Source organism: Lethenteron reissneri, chromosome 50 (genome assembly GCF_015708825.2).
Source record: "Lethenteron reissneri isolate LAM-NWPU_2019-01 chromosome 50, ASM1570882v1, whole genome shotgun sequence".
Lineage (NCBI taxonomy): Eukaryota > Metazoa > Chordata > Hyperoartia > Petromyzontiformes > Petromyzontidae > Lethenteron > Lethenteron reissneri.
This window is the reverse complement of record NC_083828.1, coordinates 11,355,037-11,355,811: the sequence shown is the minus strand read 5'-3', so window position 1 is coordinate 11,355,811 and position 775 is coordinate 11,355,037. Positions and strand designations below refer to the sequence as shown.

General features: G+C 67.9%; 1 protein-coding gene across 1 annotated transcript in view; it reads right to left on the bottom strand.

The window, feature by feature from the left end:
• Positions 1-558: 558 nt before the first annotated feature.
• The window catches only part of LOC133355043 (zinc finger protein 280C-like), a 17,730-nt gene continuing 17,513 nt past the window's right edge, over positions 559-775 (bottom strand). Inside the window, exon 13 of the mRNA XM_061572301.1 lies at positions 559-579. Within this exon, the coding sequence (XP_061428285.1) occupies positions 559-579 (21 nt within the window). The remainder of the gene's footprint in view (positions 580-775) is intronic.

Below are 775 nucleotides of genomic sequence, written 5' to 3'. Positions count from 1 at the left end.
GGAGCACGGGGAGCAAGGGGAGCACGAGGAGCACGAGGAGCACGGGGAGCACAGGGAGCACGGGGAGCAAGGGGAGCACGGGGAGCACGAGGAGCACGGGGAGCACGAGGAGCACGGGGAGCAAGGGGAGCACGGGGAGCAAGGGGAGCACAGGGAGCAAGGGGAGCAAGGAGAGCACGAAGAGCACGGAGAGCACGAGGAGCATGGGGAGCAAGGGGAGCACGAGGAGCAAGGGGGGCACAGGGAGCACAGGGAGCACGGGGAGCACGAGGAGCAGGGGGAGCAAGGGGAGCACGAGGAGCACGGGGAGCATGGGGAGCAAGGGGAGCACAGGGAGCAAGGGGAGCACGGGGAGCACGGGGAGCAAGGGGAGCACGGGGAGCAAGGGGAGCACGAGGAGCACGAGGAGCAAGGGGAGCACGGGGAGCACGAGGAGCAAGGGGAGCACAGGGAGCACGAGGAGCACGAGGAGCAAGGGAGCACAGGGAGCACGAGGAGCACAGGGAGCACGAGGAGCAAGGGGAGCACGAGACAGGGGAGCACGAGAGCAAGGGGAGATCACGAGGGACAAGGGGAGCACTAGGAGCAAGGGGAGCACGAGACACGAAGAGCACGAGAAGCACGGGGAGCAAGGGGATCAAAGGGAGCACGAGGAGCAAGGGGAGCAACGGGGAGCAAGGGGAGCACAGGAGCAGGGGAGCACAGGGGAGCAAGGGGAGCACGAGGAGCACGGGACAAGGGGAGCACGGGAGCAAGGGCGCACGGGAGCAGCAAG